General features: G+C 37.5%; 1 protein-coding gene and 1 long non-coding RNA gene across 9 annotated transcripts in view; one reads left to right on the forward strand and one right to left on the reverse strand.

Annotated features, from left to right (window-relative positions):
- The window catches only part of LOC138161027 (uncharacterized), a 38,882-nt gene that overhangs the window by 8,552 nt on the left and 6,031 nt on the right, over positions 1–24,299 (forward strand). The window lies entirely within an intron of this gene.
- APC (APC regulator of WNT signaling pathway) overlaps positions 4,409–24,299 on the reverse strand; it is a 151,289-nt gene continuing 131,398 nt past the window's right edge. For all 8 annotated transcript variants that reach the window (XM_069087769.1, XM_069087768.1, XM_069087767.1 and 5 more), the window contains 4 exons: positions 23,673–23,750; positions 22,825–22,941; positions 14,479–14,693; positions 4,409–12,656 (listed from right to left, as the gene is read on the reverse strand). In XM_069087769.1, coding sequence (XP_068943870.1) covers positions 6,080–12,656; positions 14,479–14,693; positions 22,825–22,941; positions 23,673–23,750 — 6,987 coding nt within the window. In that variant the 3' untranslated portion in view covers positions 4,409–6,079. The remainder of the gene's footprint in view (positions 12,657–14,478; positions 14,694–22,824; positions 22,942–23,672; positions 23,751–24,299) is intronic.

The following is a 24,299-nucleotide window of genomic DNA, read 5'->3' on the forward strand; positions in this document are numbered from 1 at the left end:
TGTTTCTTATCACCACCATGGCTCTTCAAAACCTTTTCCTTTCTTCTTGACTTTCTGTGACTCCTCCTCTCCCCACTCCTTCAGTTGAGAACCTCGCCCCATTACTGAACTGAAAAAAATTGAGGCCATTCACTGAGAGCTCCTTCTTCTCTCCACCTCATCTCACGTCAACAGGTACCTTCTGCCACTATCACCTCATTCACTTGTTTCATGGCGGTCCTTCTCTTTGCCAAAACAAACCTCTTCCTATTGACAAGGGATCTCATTCCAGCCATTCTTCTCCAGAAGATAGGTGTCTCCATCATCATCATCCTCTCACTAATCTTTAGTGGCTCCTTGCCTGCTGCCTACAAACATGCCTGTCCCTCCCATCCTCAAAAACCCCATTCATCGTGCTAGTTATTGTTTCATATGTCTTTTCCCTTTTGTGGCTAAACTCCTTTAGAAGGCCATGTACAATAGGTTCCTTTGTTTTCTTTCCTCTCACTCTATGTTCCCATCTCATCATTCAAGTGAAACTACTCTTTCCAAATTTATCAATAATCTCTTAATTGCTAAATCTAATGACCCTCCCCCCCTCCCCCAATTCCTCTGCCTTTTTGACCTTTCTGAAGCTGTTTATCCCTTTCTTCTCAACACCTTTTCTCTAGGTTTCTTTGACATTCTGACCTAGTTCTCTACCAGTCTGTCTGTTCCTCAGTCTCCTTTCACTGGACTGTTCTCCAGGTCATGTTTGCTAAAGGTGAGTGTCCCCCAGAGCTGTGTTCCTCTTTCCTTCTCCCCCATCCCTGCTCTATACTATTTCTGTTGGTGATCTCACTAGCTCCCATTGTTTCAACTGTGTTGATAATTCTCAGATCTACTTATTCAGTCAGCCTTAATCTCTCCTGATCCCCAGAATTCAACTGTCTATTAGACACCTTGAACTAAATGTCCAGTAGACATCTTAAATTCAACAGGGCCAAAACTAAATTCATTATTTTCCTCCCCAAACCCTCCACCCCTTCTGAATTTCCTGTTCCGGTCAAGGGTGCCACTATACTCCAATCATCTGGGTTCAAAATACAGATGTCATCTTTAATTCTTCTTTCACTTCCCACATCCAATTTGTTGCTAAGGTCTGTTGATTTTATTTTTATAATATCTCTTGCATATGCCCCCTTCCCCCTCTGACACTGCTACCACCCTGGTTCGGGCTATCATTACCTCATGCCTGAACTGTTGCAATAGCCTACTGGGTGCTCTCCCGGCCTCAAATCTCTCCCCCTTTCCATCCTCCACTGTTGTCAAATTAATCTTCCTTGACCCCCAACTCAGTAAACTCCAATGGTTCCCTATAACCTTGAGGGGTTTGTCTTGGCAAAGAGGACCTCTTCATGTGAAACGAGTGAAGGAGGTGATAGTGGTGGAAGGTACCTGTTTGATGTGAGATGAGGTGGAGAGAAGAGGGAGTTCTCAGTGAATGGCCCCCAAAATTTTTCAGTAAACTATGAGCCAAGGTTCTCAACTGAGTGTGGAGAGGATATAAAATCATACTTGGCATTCAAAGCCCCTCAAACTGATCAATTCCTACCTTTTCAGGCTTACACCTAATGTCCTCCTCCTCTCCCACCATAGCCTTCAATTTAGTGACAGTGGCCTCCCGTTGGCTCCTCATGAGAACATTTTATCTCCAGACTCCAAGCATTTTCATTGACTATTTGTTACCTATGCCTGGGATACTTGCCCTCCTCATTTCCACTTCCTGGCTTCCTTCAAGTCCCAGCTAAAATCCCGTCTTTTCCAAGTCTTTCCTGATCCCCCTTTAATGCTAGTCTTCCCTCTACTGGCTATTCCCAATCTATCCTTCGTACATCTTGTTTGTACATAGTGGGCATGCTGTCTCCCTAATTAGACTATAACCACCTAGAGTGCACAGGAACTGTCTTTTGCCTTTGTATCCTCAGTGTTTGCAACACAGCAGGTGCTTAATAAACACCAATTGACTTTAGTCTATACCATTGATCTCTTAATTGCCAATTCTAATAGCTTTTTCACAATTATCATCCTTTTTGACCTTTCTATAGTCCTTGACACTGACAGTCACTCTCTTGAAGACATTCTCTCCTCTTTAGATTTCCATGACACAGCTTCCTCCTGGTTTTTGCTCCTAATTGTGTGATTGCTCTAATACTTTGTGGATCTTCTTCCAGATCATACACCCCTACTAACTACGGGTATCCCCCAAGTCTCTGCCCTGGGCCTTCTGCCTCTGTACTATTTTGCTAGATCTCATCAGCTCCCATGGATTCAATGATCATTACCCTGCAGATGATTCCCAGATCTCTCCAGCCCTAACTTTGTTCCTGACGGCCAGCCTCACATTTCCAAATGCCTTGTAGAGATGCCCAAAACAATCTATCTTTTTCTATAAATTCTCCCCTCTTCCAAACTGTCCTATTACAGTCAAGAATGCCACCACCCTCCCACTTACCCAGGATCAAAATCTTGATGTCATCCACAACTCTGCACTCTTACTTCCTCTATTCTGTTACAATCTTTTTGGTTCTACCTTGAAAACAGCTTTCATATATTTCTTCTTTTCTTCATTCACATAGACAGTATTTTAGTCCTGGCCCTCACTGCTTCTCACCTGGAACATGACAATAGCCTTCTGCCTACTTAAAACCTTATCCCCACTCAAATTTATCCTCTACTTAGCTGCCAAAGTGATTATCTTAAATCATAGGTCTGGTCATCAATTCCCTCCTCAATAACTCCAGTGGCCTTATGACTTCTAGGATCAAATATAAAATTTCGTTTAGCTTTTAAAGCCAAATCTGACTGCTACCTTTTTTCTCTTACACTTTAACCCTCTGCTATGGACTCTTTCACCCAACAATAATGACCTCCTTACTATTCCTCATATAGGCTACTCCATCTCTGTGCCTGTTCCCTATGGATGGAAGGCTTGCCCTCTTTGCCTCCTAGCTCCCTTGAAAACTTAGTTCAAATCCTATTCTTTTCAGGAAGTCTTTGCTGGTTTCTGTGTCTCCTGCAGTACTTTTCCCTTTTAAACTCCCATTTACAGTCTATATATCTTGTATGTAAATAGTCGCTGTATATAATGTACAAATAACTGCTGCTAGGTGTCAAAGTGGGGAGAGGGCAGAGTCTGGATTTGGAAAGATCTGAGCTCAAATCTGGCCTCAGAAACTTATTAGCTGTGGTCAAGTCCCTTAACTTTTTTGTCTGCTTCAGTTTCCTATCTCCCATGGTCGTGAGGACAGAATGAGATATTTATAAAGCATTCTGCAAACCTTATATTGCTTAAAAAATTAGTTGTCTCACCCATTAAAATGTGAGCTTCTTGAGAGCAGGGAACATGTGTTTGTCCCTCTTTGTATCTCCAGCACTTAGCACAGTGCACGGCATATCACATTTGGATAAATGCTTGCTTGACCAAATAATCAAAAACCTTTAAAGCTGTGTTTTACCCTACCAAACTGAATGCTCATTTGTAATCTGCACACAGCAGGATCTTGCATTTTCTATATTCAGCAGTATGTCTGGGAAGATAGCATTTGCTACAGAAAAACTGGCCACAAGAGTATATGTGTCCCTCTCCTAATGCTGTCATTAGGGATTCACTAGAGGTATGGATATCATTTTAAATGATTTTATAGAGGTGAGAAAGGTATATGGTTGCTCCTTATGTTTCCTTGGACACTTAAAAAAATTGGTGATGCCTTTTTAATTCTTCTGTGACTTTTCCCTCCTTTAAGAGATTTTAAAAATTAATCCCTACATACCTTTTAAAACTGTTTCAATTGCCAGCATGGATTTCTTTGTTATTCTTCCTAAATTCAACTTTTAAATTAACATGTCTGATTCTGGTAGTGGGGTCCAAATGCAGTGCTTTTGTCATCAATGATGAGACTACATCATTAAGAAATACTGGCAATTTTTTCCCATTTCATGTCTATTTGTTAGCCTTCCAGTTTCAACTATGTATGCAATTGGGTCTCACACTATTCTTTCTGCAGGCTTAGCTTCTGCTTTTCAAGGCTTTTTGGGCATATTGATTGTAATTTTATCAACCTCATCCAAACATTTTGGCTCTACACCAGACTGCCCTTGGCTACCATCCCTCTGTTTAATTAAAAAAACAAATCCAAGTATTTGCTGGCTATAATGACTTATGGGAGTCTCAGTCTCATTTGAACTGTTTTACAAATGGCTAAACTTCATTAAGACTATGACAATGGAGTTCCTTTTTTTTTTAATAGAGAAAAAGGCAAAATGTTATATACAGTCACTGTATAGAGTTTTAGAGTTAGCACTGTCAGTTCCTCCCCTCCCCCCCTCCATAAGGTACTCTAAGAGGATTACTTAGAAGTAGTTGCAGAGTAAAAATATACTCATAAAATAGTAAAATGATGATTTATTTGTTTCTTATTTTTTTCAGGGTTTACAGACTGTTTGAATAGGTTGAGGTTTTTCTAACTGGGTAGCTAGGCAGTGCAGGATACAGTGACTCCACCTGTCTGCCTCAGTCTTCTCATCTGTAAAACAGGGATGATAATGACACCTCTCTCCTATGGTGGCTGTGAGGATCAAATGAGTTAGTGATTATAAAGCACTCGGCACAGTAAGTGCTATACAAATATTAGCTATTATTCTAACTGTATACAAGGTATCTCCATTTTATTTTTTCTTCTAATATGGGGATGATTCTGACTGTTCCTCTTTGTAATCAATGATTTAACTTTCCAATGATCTGATCTGACTCTACACACAAATGATTCTGCAATGATTCCCAGTGATCATTTCCCATTCAATCAAGTACTACTGATTGGAAAGGATTGTTTCTTAAGCGTAAAAATGTGTGACCAAATTAATGAATTCTTTAAATTCAGAATTCTACTAAGTGAATTTATTTTAAGTGAGAGATTCTTTATAATGAAAGGTTACCTTTCAGAAAACAGTAAAAATGGAAAACTATTAAACAGCAAGAAACATTGGTAGACACTTTCAAATCTTATCATACAAAGGAACATAGTAAAACTGAGGAATAAGTGCCACTGCATAATCTATGCAGCTTTCTTCAACAAGCTGTTTTATTACAGCAGAATTTTTACTCTAGATGCATAGGGTTTGAAGAAACTGCATATAGGCTTTTAAAATGACTAAGTAAATGTGAAATAAGACCCTTCAAATACAGATTTCAGTAACACACAGTTTACATACAGCAATAATTTATTCTAAATTGTTCATTTAGTTTCTGTTGAGACATAACCCATGTCTCATTAATAAAAGAGCAGCCATCTCACCTCAAATACCAGAATATACAACAAGTTACAGCATAGCAAAAATTAATTCTACCTACTTTCAGATAAAATCTAATTCAGGTAAAATAATTTCATTCAAGGTTTTATTGTTACACAGATTTCCTCTTTTTTTTAAGAGCACAAACTAGTGTAAATTTTTACACCATAGCTATCTATGCACATTATGTGACCACAGAACTGTTAATCATTACTTCAGAAATTGAACCATCAGTTTCATTCATGCAGAAGAGCAAGCTGGGAAAATTTGTTCATTTGGAACCATATTACTGTGAATTTCACAGTCACATGATTAATTTTTGGATTAGATGGACTCTTGAGTATACTAAACTGAGTTTTTTTTTTGCATAAATAATACCAATTTTTCCCTGATGTAAGTTTAGTCATTTTATAATCTAGAACTGATTGATACACAGCAATATATTGTACCCTCTATCTGTAGTGTTCATTATTTTTAAGACAAGCAATAATTAAAGGATCATGGTATGGGATGCTACTTAAATACGTGTAAAACATACTGTACAAATATACTTGCTTTACCAATTTTCCTCTAAACTATCAAGTGTCCCTCCAAAATATGACCAGTGAAGACAAAGTATACTATTAAATATGGCTTCCAGAACAAAGACCCTCTAGCAAGAATCAATCTATTTACAAAAAAATCTTATTTTTTAAAGTTTCATTTGAAACAAAATTTCTACATAACGGTTGTAAATAATACATAATTTTTTTTATTTCACTTTTTAGTTCTTTTAGACAGAAGTTACCAGGTAAGATCCAGAATGGCGCTTAGGGCTTTGAGCTCCACTAGATTCTGTGTTTTCAGTTTTTGAATCTCGTTTTTTTGTGCTGTTATTTACTGGTGTAGGGATCTGTGATGGGCGGGCTGAACTGCTATCTGCACTGCTTTTCCTAGGACTTGGATTGTAATTGAAAGGAGTCACCCTGGCAGCAACAGTTCCACTAGGTGAACTGTGCTTGCTTGAGTTAGTAGAACTGAATGGCGTACGCTCAGCAATAGAACTTTCACTAGTCTCAGGCGTAGGGGCCAGATTGCCTTGTCCTGATTTGGTCTCAGTAGCCTTTTTGTCTGGGCTATCTATCTGAATGAAAGAATTCAGACGATTTTCTAAGCCTACAGTGCGAGCAGGAGCGCTGCTGCCATTACCTCCATTTGGTTTTCCCTGATTATCTTTTGAATCTTTATTACTAGGATTAATCTTCTCTGAAACAGTATCAATCACTGGGGGTGTATTTCCAGTAGGAGATCTTCCTGATCTAGGGTTATTAATGGGACAGTCCTCAATTCTTACCCACACATCTTCTGTCTTGGAGACAGCAGGTGCCATTTGATAAATTAAAGTCTTTGAATCGGCACCATTTGTAGCACCTGAGGAAGTAACCTGGGAAACACTAGTTATGGGAGTCATTTCATTTTCTTTTATTTTTCTCCAAGTTCCTTTTGCTGGCCCTTGGTTTTCTTTAGTCTGTTTTGTTCCCAGAAATGAGCTCACATGTTTTTCATCTTCACTTTTTGCCTTTTCACTGGATTCTGATGAAGCCGAGAGAATTGAAGAGGAACTTCCAGTTCTTCTCCAAGTACTTACTCGAGGAAGTGACGATGAATGCTTACTATGCTCACGCTTCCAAGTTCCCGACCTATTAATTGGAAGCCTAGAAGGACTTTCAGAGTGGGATCGAGCTATATCATGGCGCTTTGTTGATCTTCCATCATTAAACTCTATAGAAGGATTAAGATTAGGTGGGAGTTTTCTCCAACCACCAGTCTGAATAGATGAGTGTGTGGATAAAGACATATCAGGAAGGGACGGACTTAAAACTGGAGTCTGTACTTGGGATCTAGTAGGAGAATCTGGTCTAGAAGATGAAGACAAAGATTCAAATGATGCAGACTCTTCCAATTTTCTCCTCAGTGTCGGGCTTGGAGTTTCTTTGATGAAAGTTGACTGACGCACTAAAGCAGGTCTTTCTGATCTGTCAGATTCACTTCCACTAGATTTAGTTGAAGACATTCTAGAAAGTTCAACTTTTTTATTAGTTCCATTGCTGTTAGTTATCTGATTTAGTCCTTTGGAGGCAGATTCACTTCTGGGTATATTACTGGCATTTTTGGATAAACCTGTTTGCTTATTAAGGTTTTGCTGGCTCATCTGTCTTCCTGGAGATGTATATGACATTTTCCCTGAACCTGAGGACTTAGTTGAAGCAGTACTGGGGGATGATGTCCGTGGCAACTGAGATAATTTGTTAGGAGGACTTATTCCATTTCTACCAGGAGAAATTGAGTTTCGTCCTGGGGACTGCATAGGTCTACTCAATGGTTGCTGAGAGGGTCTTGAAGGAGTTGAATCTCTAGATCCTGATCTAGAAGGTCCTTTACTTGAACCACCTGGTTGGGATGTCTGTCTGGTCAAAGGACTTAATTCTGACTTCACTGATGGCTTAGCTCCCCTAGGAGAAGTACTAGATGCTGGACACTCATTGGGGCTTTTGGAAGCTGGGGTTTTGAGGGACGGGCCCTTTTTGGAAACTGGACTTGTACTTGAAGAGCTATTTCGGATTCCTGGAATGTGAATCATTGTCCTTCCTCGAGACATCGAAGGCATATTTGTTTGCAGGGGTTGTTTCAACTGACTTGAAACTTCTGAATTAGAACGAACTTTTCCAGTGATCAAACTTTTATAAACTTTCTTTCCTCCTTTGATTCCTTTATTTTCAGACTCTATTTTTTTAGTTTCTAATGTACTTTTCTCTCCAGGTTTTAGAATTCTTGGGCCTTTATTACTCGTAAAGGGTTTCTCTTCTTGATCAGGTGTAAGATGAAATGGTGATCCTAGAGAAATACCTGATTTTAGTGAAAGAATGGAATCAGAATCAGATGAAGCTTGTCTAGATAAACAAGCAGCAGCAGCAGCTTGATGTAAACTACTCACTATAGAATTTGCACCTTCTTGAATAGCTTTCCAGTCAAAGTTCTCTGAATCAGGAGAAAAACCATGTTCTGAATCTGGTCTTTGTATATCTCTCAAATCTAATGTCAAATCTTCTGCTAATATACCATCCATGTTTCTAGGACTAGGCTTTTCATCATCACCTTTGAACCTTGATGGCCTTTTCTTTTTTGGCATTGCAGAACTGATACATTCCTGCAAAAGGTCATCTTCAGAATCTATGCTAAGAGAACTAAGTGAACTATTTCTTGAAAAACACACTGGGGTATCTTCAACATGGAAAGACTTAGGAGCATAACCTGATGTCTGAGGTCTATTTGGTTCTACCTGTGAGTCAGGTGGTTCAGTCTGCTTAGTAGGTTCACTTTCTTTGTTATTGTTATTTTCTTGGTCAATGTCACTGAGAGAACTCAGAGATGAATTTCGAGAAAAACAAACTGGGGTATTTTCAATTGCAAAATTCTGTAACTTTTCATCTGTAGCTGCTCCTCTGTCTGGCATATCTTTGGATGACTGAGGAAAAGTGGACTGCTTCTGCAGCAAGGATTTAGACTGATTTCGATCTGTTGGTTGTTTTGTACAAATCTGTGTTCTATTACTTGACTGTTGGTTTGATGTTAGTTCTATATGATTATTAACTTTAGCTTCTGTTTCCTTAGCTTCTTTTCCTTTCAACTCTGCCTTTTCCCTGGAAAGGTCAACATCATCATCATCAAAGTCAAGAGAACTCAAAGAATCATTTCGTGAGAAACAGTAAGGAGTTCCCTCAATGGGTGTATAGTGATGTGGAGAATCAAAAGTAAAACTTCCTCTCACACGTTCTTCATTATTTGGAAGCTTATCAATAAAGTCTCTTGGATTGTTTTTCAAGTTCAGTTTCTTTGAATCCTTGTTATCCGTGTAAGATCTTTCAACATTCAAATTTTTGGATTCTGCATTTTTTCTTATACGAGTTCTATATTCAGCACTTTGTGGCATTGGCTTTACTGGTGAAGTGGGTTTCTTTTTCTCACTATCTAGTGGGCTTTTACTATTTCCAGATGAAGATGATGATGCTTGTTGAATCTGATCCATTATCTTCTTCACACGGAGAGGCTTATGACTCTTCCCTTTAGGCATAGCTGAATTAATACACTCAGCAAGGATTTCACCTTCCTCTGTTTTGTTGTCATCTAATGCAGAGGTAGTTACATTTGGGATTTTTCCTGTCTGAATGTCATCTGTACTTCTGCCTTCTGTAGGAATAGTATCTCTTTTTTCAAACTCTCCTAACTGAGCTACTGTGCCAGTACTTTCAATAACAGCCAACTCATTTGGAGGTGATTCTATTGTGAGATCACTTAGAGATGTAGCTGTGGAAAAGTTGATAGGTGTGCCTTCTACACAATATACCCGTGGCATATCATCTCCAGGAGTAAAACTAACATGTTTTTGAGCTTGCAACCTGTTTTGTGAAGGAAGAAGTTTGTATACAGGCAGCTGACTTGGTTTCCTGGCCACTGGAGGAGCTATTTTTGAAGCAGCTTGTGAGGGCTTTTTGGCTTTATGTGAAGATTTTGTTGGCATAGCAGAAATAATACATTCTTCTAATATTTCAATATCATCATCATCACTGTCTTCCAGTATGTCTTTCTCAGATTCATTAGGTTTCTCTGCCTTTTTCTCCTTGTTTTCATTTACGTCTTCTATTTGCTCAGGCTCCGTTTCATTGCCATGGTCATTTTCTTGTACAGGGGGCATTATTCTTAATTCCACATCCTTCTGTATAAAAGGTTCATCAAGGCTCAGAGCACTTAAACTAGATGAACAAGAAAATCCATCAGGAGTACTTTCTGTAGCAAAATGTAATAAGGTGTCAGCATCAGGTAGCACCTGGACTCTTTGAACGGCAGCATTCACAGCAGCTTGCCTAGGTCCACTTTCTCTCTTTTCAGTGTTTGGTATTTTACTTTTTGTCACCTCTCTCTTAGTTTGTACCGCTTGAGGAGGAGGTGGGGTTTTACTTCTACTTGGTGGCATGGTTTGTCCAGGACTATCTGGGAGGTCACTAGGGCTTATGATGCCACTTACCATTCCACTGCAGGGTTCACTTTGAACAGAACTTGCAATTGAGCGACTCTCAAAACTATCTAGTGAACTGACAGAAGTACATCTGCTAAACATGAGTGGAGTCTCCTGAACATAATGCTCTGGTGGGCTTTTAGGTGTCTGAGCCCCACTTTTTGCTGGAGATTTGGCACCTGAAGAAAATTCAACAGCTTTGTGTCTGGCTGAGTCTGAAGGAGATAAACTAGCAGTTTGGAGTCTGTTGGCTTTGGTTCGAATATGTTGCGATGTTGATGGAACTTCACTTACAGTATCATCAGTTGACACACTTCCACTGTTTTCTTTCAGTTCTGCTGTCTGTAGATTATTAGTAGTCTCTGTCCCACGAGGTGTCTGATCCCGTCCTATTTCATCTTCAGCAGATGACAAAGAAGATAATGAACTACATCTTGAAAAACATATTGGTGTATCTTCCACGCAGTAAGTCTGTATTGTTTCCTGGTTAATAGAAGAAGCTTTACAAGAGGCAGTCTTCTGAGTCTGACCACTTCTGTTCTGTGCTGAATTTGGATGAAGTTGATTCTGCCGTTTGGTACTCGCTGAAGTAGTTGATGTATTCCCACCACTTGAAGAGATGTGATCTGTTTTATTACTTTGTACAGATGAACTCTTTGAGAATGAGAAAGACTGCTTCTGTGTGGAGGGAGTGATATCTGCTGCATATTTTAGACTATAATCAATAGGCTGATCCACATGATGTTCTTCTTCATTATACTTTATGCTATAGTTTGTTGGTCTGTCTTCTTCTTCATGCTGTTCCTCTTCAGAATAACGTTCACTGTAGTTGGTTGGTTTATCTTCATCATAATCATCTTCATGGCACAAAGACTGGTTAACTTTCTGATTAAGTCCATGATTTGAACTAACACGATTTTGTTCTGATCCACTGGCTCCCCTTGATCTATATGGAGAAACACATTCTTGTTGTCCAAAACGTGACTGAAACTTGATATGCTTATCATCAGTGCTTTCACTATACGCAGAAAAGGGTGTGTTTTGACCCCGTGACTGTCTCTGCTCATTCTGTTTGATTTCATCTTCTATTATGTGTTTTGGCCTTGCCCATCTTTCATTCTGTGAAGGACTTTGTCTTCCAGAGTTTAACTGTTCATCTGAATATTTAAGGCTATAATTTATTGGGGTATCTAATTCTTCATCATTATCATCCATATGATTTGCACTATGAATTTTATGAGCTAAATCAGCTGGATACTGCCCATAACTACAAAATTTACTTTCATCATCCCCAGAATACGATTCAATAGAGGGTTTCATTTGCCCTCTTTTACCATAGCCATCACTGCTACTAACACTATTTAAACTATCATTCGAAGATATCTTATATTCCATTTTGGCGTAAGGCAAAGGACACGTTCTGTTGGAATTATCTGATTTGGGAAAGTTGTATGTGTTTGAATGTGTGTGAGCAGCAGATGCTCTTCTTAATGTGTTCCTCTCTTCTGCTATGCAATGTAATTCTGTGGTAGATCCTGAACCTTGGTCTTCTTGCGCATGAATTCCGGATACTTCTTCCATGACTTTAGCAATCTGGGCTGTAGCAGTAGAAAGCTGCAATCCTATTCGCTTTGAAGAATTTCCAGAATTTTCTGTTGCTGGATGAAAGGTGCTTAGTCCAATTCCTCGTTCTCTGTCCAAGCTCCGGTCTTTTTCAGATCGAGAGCTTTCCAAACTTGTCCTTGATGAAGAAGATCCTGGCAACACTGTAGTATTCAAATATGGTGAAAGTACAGTCATATTCCCAGTATTAAAATTGTCTGACCTGCTGTCCTCATGACGATTAATATCAAAAGCATATTCACTATATAAATTTTGTTTATGTCTCTGTTTATTACGATGAGATGTCTTGGGACTTAAATTGTCAATATTGTCGAAAGTCTCAGATAAATGTTGAGCATCTAATTCTGCTTCTAGTGCTTTTTGCTTTCTGACATGAAGGGATGGCAAGCTTGAACCAGGAGACATAATATTGGCATCCTTATACTTTGCAGGTCTGTTTGCCATAAGGTTTCTCAATGCTGCAGCACTGCCCATAGCAATCATTTTGTGCTTTGAGTGAATTAGGTTCTTAAGCATACTAACTGCTCCCATGTCCCATAATGCTTCTTGGTCTTTAGTGTTTCTTGCTGAAAGATTCCACAAAGTTCCACATGCATTGCTAACTATTGTCAAACTATGAGACTTTAAGTGCTGTAACAAGGTTTGTAAGCAACTGTTTTCTCTCAAGATTTGCCTAAAATGAAAAGAAAACAGTAAAGCAAAAATTATTAAGGTCAATTTAAATAATACATATTAACCAATATATATGAAAATTCTGAGTTTGGGACTTTTATCTCTTTTAAAAAATAACATTTAGATTATTTCATAATAGGTCAAGTAATCTTTGAATTCCAAAAACATCTCATAAATCTTTAGTTGCTACTTTCTTTTTTTTTCCCTAAAGTTATCTTTTGAAATAATCTTGACCTATCAGACAGACTGAAAGAAATTAACAGATCAATATAAATATTCTGTTCTACCATTTCACCTCATTTCCCCAAAGCTTATTTTTCTTGTTTTTAAAAGTGAGTAGTTACTGAATTCACATATAACACTACTTTGAAATTTAAGTAGAATATCTTTCAAAATAATACAACTGACTGTTCCTTTGCCCAGGCCAACGCAAAAAAAAAAGTATGTGTGTACACAGGGTAAGCCAGGGGTTCTTAACCTGGGGAGTGTGAACTTGTTTTTAAAAGTATTTTTAAAGTTATATTTAGATACAATTGTTTTTCTTTGTAATATTATGTATATTTTATTTTATGGATTTAAAAACATTATTTTTAGAAGGGGTCCACAGGCTTTGCCACAAAGGATCATGACAAAAAAAAAAGGGGGGGGGGAGTGTGGTGAACCACCGCTGTGCTAAGCTATTTACATTTATAATGAACCAGAAACACCTGCCCAAGATTCTGTAGTGGAATTGACTCTAGACCTTTTACTCTCTCTGGCCTTAACAAATAAGAACCTGCTGAATGCTATTATTTCCAATGTCAGTGGGCTTCTGACTTGGTTGGTAAAGATCTATTGGCACAGACATCTCCCTCAGTGGCATAGCAAATGAATATGCTGAACCTGGTCTTGGCATTGCTCTAAATGTAGTAAGTTAGAAAAGAGACTGGATAAGAATCTGCCACACCAGCAAGTCTTCTGGCTCCTGTACTCTGCAAGGATATCATTCCTTTTACCTTCCTCCTTCTTTCCTTATTTCTCCAAGTGTATATCAGAGGGATTCTAGGGGCTATTAAAGTGTGAATAACCCTTCTGACATTCTAGCAGTCTCATAACTGGCTATATTCAACAGTTAGGTTAAATAAAATTATAACTAGCAGTAAGAATTTGAGCTATTATCCTCAATAAAATTAACCCTTTCAGCTCCTGGTAAACTTTACTAAGTGTCAGGTGTCCCTTTATCTTGGGTTAATCATTATATTTTTCCTTTTCATATATACTGCATGCTGCAAATGTCTTATTTTTTGAGGGTTGAGGTAGGGAGCTTTAGATCACCTTGTCAAAACTAAATTTAATTTCCTGTTCCCCAGTTCTATGAACATTTGGAATTTTACAATGTCCAGTTAAACAAGTATTAGATAAGTCAACCATTTTCATGAAATTAAGACTACATGTTTACCTAAAATTTTATAGTTTACAAAGCAATTGAAAATATATTATTTAATTGTTACTGAGGCTCACAAAAACTAAATGACTTGCCCAAAGTCATATAGCTAATGGTGGTGGGGCTAGGAGCAAAACTTACATATTCTGACTGCTAATCTTGTGCTTTTTAAAAATGCCATGTCTTGAATAATCACTAATAAATATACTTTGTGCTGGTGTAGTAATATGAATAAGTTAATAGCTATTTGCTCATAAACACATACATTTTGGGTAAGGAATTGAAATTTTATTTAAGTTCATTTTAAAATAAGATATATACATTTGATCATGAAATTAAAATTTTTAAGTTCATTCAGAAATAATGCATATGTATATACACATAATATTTATCTATATACCTGTGTTCCTCATTTGTGGCTATCAAGCTAGACACATTCCGCAATATCCCACCTCCACTCTCAATGATGGCTAAAGTATTTGTTTGGCTCCGGTAAGTTAGTGTGCCAACCAAAAATGCAAGAGCACCATCAACAGCACAGATATCAGCTTTATTTTCAGTGCAATGTGCTGACAAATTCCATAAGGCACTCAGTACGCTTTTGAGGGTGGATTCCTGTAAAGAGATAGAATACATAACATCTAGTCAGATATAAAATTTGTCTCTTAGAGCTTATAATTGTTGTCTTTAGAATGATACTTATTCACATTCCTTTCCCTTTTTAACAAGACATTTAAAACCTTCCGATTTTCCTCTCTGAAATATTCATTTTTGAGAGTCTAAGTAAATTACTAAAGGGAATTAAGAGATCACCAAGTCAGGAATATTCTTATTTTGAAAAATCAACATAAAAATAAAATTATTAAGGTATTTAAAGACCATTGCAATCTAGACATTAAATAGTTCTATAAAGGAATTTCTTGCAAAGGGCTTAAAATTATAAAACAGTGTACAATAATAAATGGGTTTATATAAATTATGAAAGCATTGCTGTCAGGAAAGCAAATGTAAACTGATAAAATCATGATAAAAATGCCATGAGAATAAGCTAAGCTGTAGTACTCATAGCCATGTTCTAAGTATACAAGGATCATGATGAGGCGAAAATTTGTCTAACCTCTGATCTCAGACTTTACTTTTTAACAAATATCAATCCCTCAATAGGGATTTATTAAGCAGCTAGTCATAACATCTAATCAGATATAGTGGGTCAATAAAATTTATTCAGAGCTTATTGTATGCAGTAAACTATGTTGGGAAAGTACAAAATTTAGATAAGACACCACCCCTTTAGACAAGATAATCTCTCAAGAAGCTTACAGCTAAGTAAGGGAATAAAATACCAACAAGGATATTGAGAATACACAAAAGTGCCTGATACCTGCAGGGGAGAGTCACAAACCAAAGCATTACTAGAGATTTAAGGGAAAGATTATTAACAACAACCATGTGGCACTGGAGTTGGTTTTTTAAGATGAGTTGGATTTCAACAGGAAAAGATGGGGAGGGTATTCATGTGAGTATACATGAAAATATAGTATGTCTTTTGAGGGGGCTGCAAGCTATTCAGTTATTGTGTGTGTGTGTGTATGTGTGATGAAAGAAGGCTGGAAAAATAGGGTGGCATTATGTTTTGGAGTGTCCTGAATGGCAGAAATAAGTTCTAAATTTCACTTGGAAGGAGAATCCAAGTTTTAAGCAAACCTTCAGTGTACAAATCAAGAAGAAAAAGCATCTGAAAAATGGATGGGTCAGAGGGTAGAAGAATGCCACATAATGTAAGTTCAATGTGATAAGGAAGATGTGATACAAAACATTAGGAAATGTAAAATGAATAATTGTGATTATATTAAATGAAAAAGGTTTTGCACAAACAAAACTAATGCAACCAAGATAAGAAGAAAAGCAGAAAGCTGGGAAATAATTTTTACAGCAAATGTCTCTGATAAAGGTTTTATTTCTCAAATATATAAAGAACTGAGTCAAATTTATAAAAAATAAGTCATTTCCCAATTGATAAGTGGTCAAAGGATATAAATAGGCAGTTTTCAGACAGAGAAATAAAAACTACCTATAGTAATATGAAAAAATGCTCTGATTAGAGCAATGCAAATTAAAACAACTGTGAGGCACCACCTCACTTCTACCAGATTGGCTCATATGAAAGAAAAATAAAATGATAAATGTTGGATAAGATGTGGGAAAATTGTGAACTGATCTTACCATTCTGGAGAGCAATTAGGAACTAGGCCCAAAGGGCCACTACTAGGTCTGTATCCCAAAAAGAATGAAAAAGGGGGAGGGAAGGGACCTATTTATACAATAGTATTTATGACAGTTCTTTTTGTAGTGGCAAAGAATTGGAAATGGAGGGGATGCTTGTCAATTAGAGAATGACTAAACAAGTTATTATTTATGATTGTGAGGGAATACAACTGTGCTATAAGAAATGACGAGCAGGCGGACTTCAGAAAAACCTGGACTTCTATGATCTGATGTGAAGAGAACAGGACCAGGAGAACATGAGAAACAGTAACAGCAACACTGTATGAAGATCAATTACGAACGAGTCAGCTACTCTCAGCCACACAATGATCCGAGACAATACCAAAGGATTAATGATGAAAAATGCTATCAACATCCAGAGAAAGAACCAATGGAGTCTGAACATAGATTGAAGCATACTATTTTCACTTAATTTTTTTTTCTTTTGGTCTGATTCTTCTTTCACAACATGACTAATGTGGAAATATGTTTTAAATGACTGCACATATATCACCTATATCCAACTGCTTACCATTTTAAGGGAAGGGGAAGAAAGGAGGAAGAAAATTTGGAACATTAAATTTTTAAAAAATGAATGTTAAAAATTGTCTTTACGTGTAATTGGGAAAAAAATAAAATAATACTGTGAAAAAAAATGAATGAGACAAAACAGTTGTTCTCAAAACAGTGCTGTATAACTTTTATAGCAATTGGATATATTCCAAAAGTGTTTACACATTCCATCTGTATATGTTTGTCAGGGAGATGCTTTTTAAAAAAAAAAAGCAAGCTTAGAATATAAAGTTTGTTGGGATGTTTAAAATTTGCCTAGGGATATCCAATGCAGGTATTTGTTGACTGGATAACAATAATGGAGAGTTTTTTGTCTTTCTGGGCAATGTGCTTAGGAAGTGACAAAGAACCTGACTTCCTAATCCTGGTAATACTTACCATGGATTGTACATGACACAGCCAGAAACAATCTAGAAAGCAGTGCTAAAGATTACAAGGTGATGGTATTATATAGTAAGATGTTCTCAAGGGAAGAGGCCCAGGAAACAGAGGGGGGAAGCATGGTAAACATTTGAATAAAGATTAATTGAAGAAACAAGGAGATATTATCACTGGAGGATGATATGTGGAATAAAAGAAGAAACAGATGAGAAGTTCAGGAAATGGATGACAAGCCTGGCAAAAAGTAAAATACAGTAGCAGTGATGGGAGATTCTATTATTTGAACACTCTTTGTGTTGAAAACAGAACGGCTAATCATTTCTTGATTTGTGTTAATGATTTCATCATTTTAAGGGTAAAGGAACCAAACAACTCAATAAGCATTTACTAAGTACAATGCCATATGCCAGGCACTAGGAACACCAAGACACAAATGAAATAGCCCCTGCCATCCAGGAGCTTAGATTTTACTAGGAGTAAATAATACATATACCAAAAATAATACATAAAATATATATAAAGCAATTTTCAAGAAAAAAAGTACTAGGAATGGGAAATGGGAGATCAGGACAGGCAACCTATACAAAGTGATGTAGTGCACCTTTCCAGATTCTGTAAGGCGAAGTGAGAGTATATTTTAAGAATGTGAGACTGTTTTTGCAAGGAGTTGGTTAATGGAATGTTGTGTTTGGGGAAAAGTTAGCAGGCCAGTTTTGATGTAATGTACAATACATGAAGAAGAGAAATGTTATTTCCAAGTCTGGAAAGGTAGGATGATGCCAAATTTTGAAGGGCTTTAAAAGCTAAATAGATGCGTTTATGTTTTGTCCTATCCAAGAGAATCATTGGAGTTTCTTTAGCAGGGCTGTGACATGGTCAGACGTGTGCTTTAGGAATATGAAATTGTAGTTTTGTTGTTGTTGAGTTGTTTTTCAGTTGTATTCGACTCTTGTTAAAGATACTAGAGTGGTCTGCCATTTCCTTTTCCAGCTCTTTTTACAGATGAGGAAACTGAGGCAGAGTGAAGTGACTTAACCAGGGTCACACAGGTAAGTGTCAGAGGACAGATTTGAATTCAGGAAGATGAGTCTTCCTGACTCTAGACCTGGCATTCTATGCCACCTTGCTGCTCCTAGCTTTGTCGAGAGCAGATAAAAGAGAGACTAGAGGCTAAGAGATCAATCAGGAGCCTGTTCAGTCAAGACATAAATGAAGACTCATGGTAAGGTGTTGGCCATTTCAGCAGGGAAAAGAGGACAGATGGGAGATATGTTGTGGTGGTAGAATTGACAAGACTTAGTAATCATAACAATAATAATGACAGCTAACATTTATATGGCATTTGCTATGTGCCAGGCACTATGTTAAGTGCTTTATAATGATCTCATTTTGTCCTCACAACAACCCTGAAAGTTGCTTTTGTTATCCTTATTTTACAGATGAGGAAACAGGGAAATTTAAGTTAAGTGACTTGTCCAGGGTCACATAGCTAGTAAATGTCTGAGGCTAGATTTGAACTCAGGTCTTCATGACTCTGCATGTGGCACTGTATCCACTATGCCACCTACCTGCCCTCAAATGTGGGGTGAGAAAATGAGGAGTTGAGAATGTCTGTTATGTTGTGAGCTTGGCTAATTGGAATGGACAGTGGATATAGGGCAAATAGGAAGATGGAAGATTTGAGGGAAAAGATAATCAGTTAAGATAAAGATCAACAATGGGGTATTTTATTCTCGATCTAATTCTTACCAACTGGGACACATTTGTTATCTGAGTGGAAATGATGGAGATTTTGTGGAAGAAATCATTTCCTTTTATAGCCCGTGATAAGGGAGAGGAAAGCCAAGGAATAGTTTCATAAGCAGTTCTAAAGGTTGAAAGGAAGGCTAAGTAGGAACTTATGGACTAAAATTTTATAGGGAACAAGCCAATCCAACCAGGCTGGGCTCCATAATGAAATTCTGAAATCATAAAAAATGCCAAGTTAGATGAAGAAGAAAAAAGGTTTGTTTTCTGAAGAGAGAGAGATACATCACTCAACAACTATAGATTTAAGAAAAGTATATAGAAGATGGAAGCAAGGGCGAACGGAGAGTGAGGGAGAGAGAATGACTGACCTGGGAATCAGAAAAGATAACTTGATCAATGGACTCTCTGAAAGCCCGAATTTAAATAAAGATGCTACACGATGTATTTCATGAAATCGTAAGTGAAAAATCTATTAGAATAAGAGCACAAAATGATAATATGAAGAATCTACTAATCACCACCTCCTGAAAGAACCCTCAAACGAAAAATTCCCAGTAAGATATCATACCCAAAAGTCAAAGAAAAAATGCTGTAAGCATCTAGACAGAAGCACTGAAATACCAAGGAACCACAGTCATGATTATGTAAGACAATAAATTAGAAGAGATCATGGAATATAATATTCCAAAAGTTTAAGGTGACAGGTTTGTAACCAAGAAATTACTCTGCAAAGCTGAGGATAATCCTAAAAATGAACCTTTAATAGAATTGAGGACTTTCAAGTATTTCCGATGAAAAATACAGAGCTGAGTAGGAATTTTGAAATAGAAACATAAGAGTCCAAAGAAACCTAACCTGGTAAATTTATTTGAGCAACTGGAAGGAACTATACAGTGATGTAGTACTTACATTCTAATAGGGGACAAAGCAACAAGGGTCCCTTCAGAAACTTAATATCTTTAAAGAATACTGAGGGAGTTAAATTAAAAAAAAAAACAACAGAGGACTTGGAGATGGTTGTTTTGTGGGTTTAAAGAGGGAAAAGAAAAGGGATGGTAAAAGAAAGAAAATACTCTATATAGAAGGGAGAAAAGAAGGGGTAGAACTTTTTTTCTCATACTTGGAGTGAGAAGAGTATATAAACATGGTAACAGGATTGGGCATCAGATGAACTTCACTCTTATCTGAAACAGATAACTGAAGATTGAACACATACATAATATACATCAAACTCCAAAGGGTGACAATTGGACATTGGAGGGTTTAAAGGGAAATAGCTGGGTAACAGAGGATAGAGCGCTGTACCTAAAAACTAAGGAAGACCTGAGTTCAAACCTTCCTTTAGACATTTACTAGCTATGTGACTCTGGGCAAATCACTTCACCTCTCTCAACCTTAGTTTCCTAGTCCATAAAACAAAGATAAAAAGAAAACTTACTTCATAGGATTGAAAGGCTAAAATGAGGTAGCACCTGTAAAACACTGTGCAAATCTAAAGTCCTTTATAAATATTAGCTGCTGTTTTGTTGCTGTAAATTCAGGGGAGGGAATAAACACAAATAAAACAAAGGGGGAATATTTCAAAGGGAAGAAGAGAAGAAAAGCAAAGAACTAGAATCCAAGGGCATGCTTCAGACGACCTATTAAATGAATGGGGAATGGCTGAACAAACTGTGGTATCTGAATATACGGAAAATTATTGCATCATAGGAGATTATGAGAGAGACAACTTAAGAGAATCCTAGGTAGAGGATGCAGAGTGAAGCGCTTAGAAACAGAAGGACACTTTATACAAACCCAGCAATTATTGTAAAGAAAAATAGCTCTTAAAGACTGAAGAGATCTAATCGATACAATTGCTCAACCATGTCTCTCCAAGACATATGATAAAGCAAGTTACCCATCTCCTGACAGAGATGATGGTCACAAGTTGTGGAAATACACATTTTTTTTGAGAAGGCCCCTGGGCAGATTAGTTTTGTTTGACTCTGCTTTATCTGTTACAAGAGTTTTTTTTTTTTTTAATTTCTTTTCATTTTTTATTGGAAGTAAGAGCAGAGGGGAAGTCTGGGGGGAATTATCAATAATGATACCAAAAAAGAGGGCCATTTTAACATCTTAAAAAACATACAGAAGGGGCGGCTAGGTGGTGCAGCGAATAGAGCACCAGCCCTGGAGTCAGGAGGACCTGAGTTCAAATCAGGCCTCAGACACTTGACACACTTACTAGCTGTGTGACTTTGGGCAAGTCACTTAACCCCAATTGCTCTCCAAAAAGCAAAAAAATAAAAAATAAGAAAAAATTAAAAAACAAACAGAAGAGAATAGAGGGACATTCAGAAGGAAGCACAGATAAGGAGGACAATGTTGAAAGTAACATGTAGAATTTATTATGTGCTCTTTTTTTTTTGCTTTTTGGAGGGGGAAGGCAGGGCAATTGGGGTTAAGTGACTTGCCCAAGGTCACACAGTTAAGTGTTAAATGTCTGAGGCCAGATTCGAACTCAGGTCCTCCTGACTCCAGGGCTGCTGCTCTATTTATTATGTACTTTTAAAAAAGCAAGTAGCATCATATGGAGAGTCAGTTTCATAATAATGTTCTTTAGGATGTGTTAAATTCAGAATAAAATTTTTTTAAAGAAGAAAAGGTGATGAGAAAAAAAACAGTCAAAAGGGAGAAATTGAAAATACTGAATAAAGGGAAAATATCTCTGAGGGCCTTGGAGTAGATATGGATAGGTGGGGCCTTGGAGTAGAAGTAGATAGTAATCTAAGAGAAAATATGACACATTTCTTCCTAAGATTTCAGGAAAGGATGAGGATACAGTAGGAATGGGATCAGATATACATGGGAATTTGTGCAAGATGGACATTATTTTCTTGGTGAACTATGAAAGAAAATCAAGAGGGACAAATTAATGAGAGCAGGATTAGGGACTGAAGGGGAAACAGGAATGTTTAGAACAATGGTGAGTGGCCTATGGAATACAGAAAATGCTCAGGGTTACTAAGTTACACCAGCGTCAGGGAGAATTTGGACAATAAAACAAGATGGATATAATCAATTATGAAACTTTTTGGCCTGTGGTCAGGAGAAGAGAAAGAAGATATGAAAAATAAAGTGATGAGACCATTTGATGTAAAAGTTGATAAAATCAGGAAAATTGCAAAGGGTAGCTTGCAATAATGACAAGGAAAGCTCTCTTTCCAGTGCTCACTGAAATTAAGTTAAGGAATGTTGTTGTTCATCATGTATGACTCTGTGACCACGTATAGGATTTTCCTGGCATATACTAGAGTGGTTTGCCATTGCCTTTTCCAGTAGGTTAGGGAAACAGAGGTTAAGTGACTTGCCCAGGGTCACACAGCTAGTTTAGGCCACACCTGAAGTCAGGTTTTCCTGACTCTAGGCCCAGTGCTCTATCCACTGAGCCACCTCGCTGCCTGCAGTTAAGGAATATCTAGAAAATAGGCTTTCCTATCAAAAAGAGATAGTTTCTGATATACTTCCTGGGAGTCAGAAGCGTGACTCACTTTTCTCATATTTTCTAGGTACAGCCATCAGTGTTTCAAATTTTGGGAGATGAGAAAGAACTCGAGTGTATCAGACTTTCTTAGTCAATATACTTCCTCTTTTATTTATAATGGATGATAAGAGTGATCCTACTGATGGGATGGGCATGGTGGAAAGTGAAGGGTTTTAGAGAAGGCATTGCCAAAGCTAATTATCCTTCAATGAATCTTCTCAATGTCACAACACTAAGTGTCTAATTGGATACCTTTTTAACTTCCAAAGCACATTCCATTAAAGCTTTTACACTTCCAACTTCACGTAGAGTCTTTTTACTGTTCACATCAGCTCGCCAAGACAGATTCCTTAAAACACTTGCAATGACCTGCAAAATAATCAATGGATTCATTTAAGAACATTTGCTCTTTTACATATCAAACAATCCTTACCAATAAGCATTTACTAAGAATCTACTAGGAACTAGGTACCATGCTAAGCATTTGGAATACAAAGCAAAAAAAGAACAGTCTCAGCCCTAGATGAATTTCACATTCAATTAGGGGACATTTTTTTTTTTTTAATAAAGCAATTGGGGTTAAGTAACTTGCTCAAGGTTACACGGCCAGGTGTTTCTGGGTGGGTGCTAAATGTCTGAGCCCGGGATTCGATCTCCAGGTCTTGACACATTTTGATGGATAGTTATACACAAAATCCATATGAAGTCCATTGGGGGACACTAGCAGTCAGGCTATTAGGAAACGCTTCAGTCAGACGGGGGCACCTGACAAACTTCTGAAAGAAACAAGTGGATTCTAAGAGGAAGAGGAAGGGAAATGCGGAAAGAGCACACTCCAGGCAGCAGGACAGAAGACATGAGACAGGAGACGACGCGCTGTGTCGGGCTAACTGTAAGAAGGGCCGTTTGGCAACGGCAGAGCTCAGGAAAGGGAGTAATGTAAAATAAGGCTGGAAAGTATATTGGGACCAGGGAGGAAGGAAGTTTAAAAAGCTAAACAGAGTAACTTATTATTGATCCTCAAGGCAACAGTAAGTTATCAGAGTTTTAATGAACAGGGGAGTCACATCTAAACAAGTGACCCTTTAATAAGAAGTTACCTGCTGTAAGTCTTCACTTTCAGATTTCAATTGGGCTACAAGAGCTCTCATACAGCCTTTCATAGAGCACAGAGTAGCCTAAAAATAAGCGGAAAAGAAGGTGATCCACAAAATAGGTAACCTCAAGTTGTTTGATGTTTTGCTTTTGGAGATGACATTTCAAATACTATAGTTTAAGTGCCTCATTTTAGTCACACACAAAATTTTGTCTAAGAAGGTATTATAAAACAATTTATGTAACTGGAAGAACATACACCATTCTTTCACTCTGGTTGGATAATAAGTTTCCATTATGTGTCCAAAGCAGTTTCAAGCAAAGAGTTCCAATTTAGCCAATGTGGTAGTGTGTATATTACCAATATATATATACCATATATATATATATATGTATATGCCTGGGTCACCAATACTCTCAGAAGTAAAGTTGGTAGCTTGTATTTTAAAAAAATAGAATCCTACAAATTTTATCTTCTTTGAAGATAAAATCTCGATTGTGTATACCTAGTGGCTTTTAATCAGACACATGGCTGCTGAGTAAAGGGGTAAAAGGAGTGTGATGTGAAAGGTGAATCTCGATTAGTACTGAATGAGTGATATAAAATCAAGAGCAGTAAAAAATAGAAAAAC

This window comes from Petaurus breviceps, unplaced genomic scaffold (genome assembly GCF_028583685.1).
Source record: "Petaurus breviceps papuanus isolate PSGF00001 unplaced genomic scaffold, PetGlider_PUasm1.0 183, whole genome shotgun sequence".
In the NCBI taxonomy this organism is placed as follows: domain Eukaryota; kingdom Metazoa; phylum Chordata; class Mammalia; order Diprotodontia; family Petauridae; genus Petaurus; species Petaurus breviceps.